Source organism: Nematolebias whitei, chromosome 1 (genome assembly GCF_014905685.2).
Source record: "Nematolebias whitei isolate Nwh7 chromosome 1, NemWhi1, whole genome shotgun sequence".
NCBI classification, from domain to species: domain Eukaryota; kingdom Metazoa; phylum Chordata; class Actinopteri; order Cyprinodontiformes; family Rivulidae; genus Nematolebias; species Nematolebias whitei.
Window position 1 is genome coordinate 48370646 of NC_056498.1, and position 1357 is coordinate 48372002.

At 43.0% G+C, this 1357-nt stretch overlaps 1 protein-coding gene across 1 annotated transcript in view; it reads left to right on the forward strand.

Annotated features, from left to right (window-relative positions):
* LOC119423488 (spectrin alpha chain, non-erythrocytic 1) overlaps window positions 1–1357 on the forward strand; it is a gene marked incomplete in the record, with an annotated part of 64843 nt that overhangs the window by 40536 nt on the left and 22950 nt on the right. Inside the window, 2 exon segments of the mRNA XM_037690921.1 lie at window positions 151–297; window positions 533–724. Coding sequence (XP_037546849.1) covers window positions 151–297; window positions 533–724 — 339 coding nt within the window.

Below are 1357 nucleotides of genomic sequence, written 5' to 3' on the forward strand. Positions count from 1 at the left end.
AAATTCTATCAATGGTTCTTGAGATATTTTGCTAACACTACAAACAATGACACACAGACCTGGGCAAACATTGACGCCTTTTTTCAAACAAAACTTCACGACCTGTTGTGAAATCAGAAAGTTTCATCCGTGCGTTCGTTCGTGTTTTAGGCAGAAGCATGGATCAAAAGCAAACTGCAAGACCTGAAGGATGGGTGGAGTATTCAGTACTGTCCCCAGCAGGACTGGGAGGAAGCTTTACAGACGCTTCAGAGAGACCTGAAGGACTTTGAGAACACCTTGATTCAGCTCAACCAGGTAACAAAATGATTCGCGTACGATGGTCTCAATGCAACATCAGTCCTGGTGTTCGTGGCCAAAAATCTGTCAGATCACAAAACATGCAACGGTAGACATACGGAAGAAACCCCAAAGAAATGTTTGGAGATCTAACGCTAGTCACCGCTAACCCTCCGTAACTCTCAGCTGGTCCGTTTTACTGGTCTTGCTGAACCGTGTGCCGCAGCTCAAACATTGTCTTGTGTTTGTAAAGACGGGCGAGCAGTTGGTGTGCAGACTCAACCCCACGTCTGACCTGGTGAGGAAGCAGCTCTTCCAGCTCCGGGACCAGTGGCAGACCCTCAAACAGACGGCGGCCAGCCAGACGCGTGTTCTGGGCGGAGCCAGGAGCCCGCAAGAGTTCAACACAAAAGTGGACAAGCTGGAGGCGTGGATCAAAGAGAAGGTAAAATAAAAAAAATTAAAAAATTACTCTCCCCCCACCCCCGATAATTAATGTCAAACAGATACTTCGTTCATACCTGATACACACAGTGTTGATACCTAGTACTTACTATGTACATACTGAGTACTGTTTGTACTTGATACTTACTGGGCATGTACCAGAGTTTTATGTGGTACTTACTGAGTACCTACCTTGTACTTTCCTTACAGAATAAGGACCAGGTACTTATATTTGTACCTAGAACTTACCAGATACATACATAATACTTACAGGGTATGTGCCTGGTACTTTCAAGGGTATGCACCATTAGTGACCAGCTATGTTCCAGGCTTACTCGGTATGTATCTGGTACTTACTGGGTGTGTACCAAGTATGTACCTCATAGGTATACCAATTAAACCTGTTACCTACTGGATATCTGATACTTACTGGCTAAATATCTAAAACTTGGTGAATACTTAATTAATATTCAAGGATTCAAGTATTCAAGCTTCTTTATTGTCATTTGCATCGCATGTCGTGCATGAGGTGGAACGAAACTGTGTACACAGGGTCCCAGTTACATCCAGCAATAGCAAAAATATAAAGTGTAAAAAGAAACAGTAAATAAGGATCTAAGATATAAACTAAGAT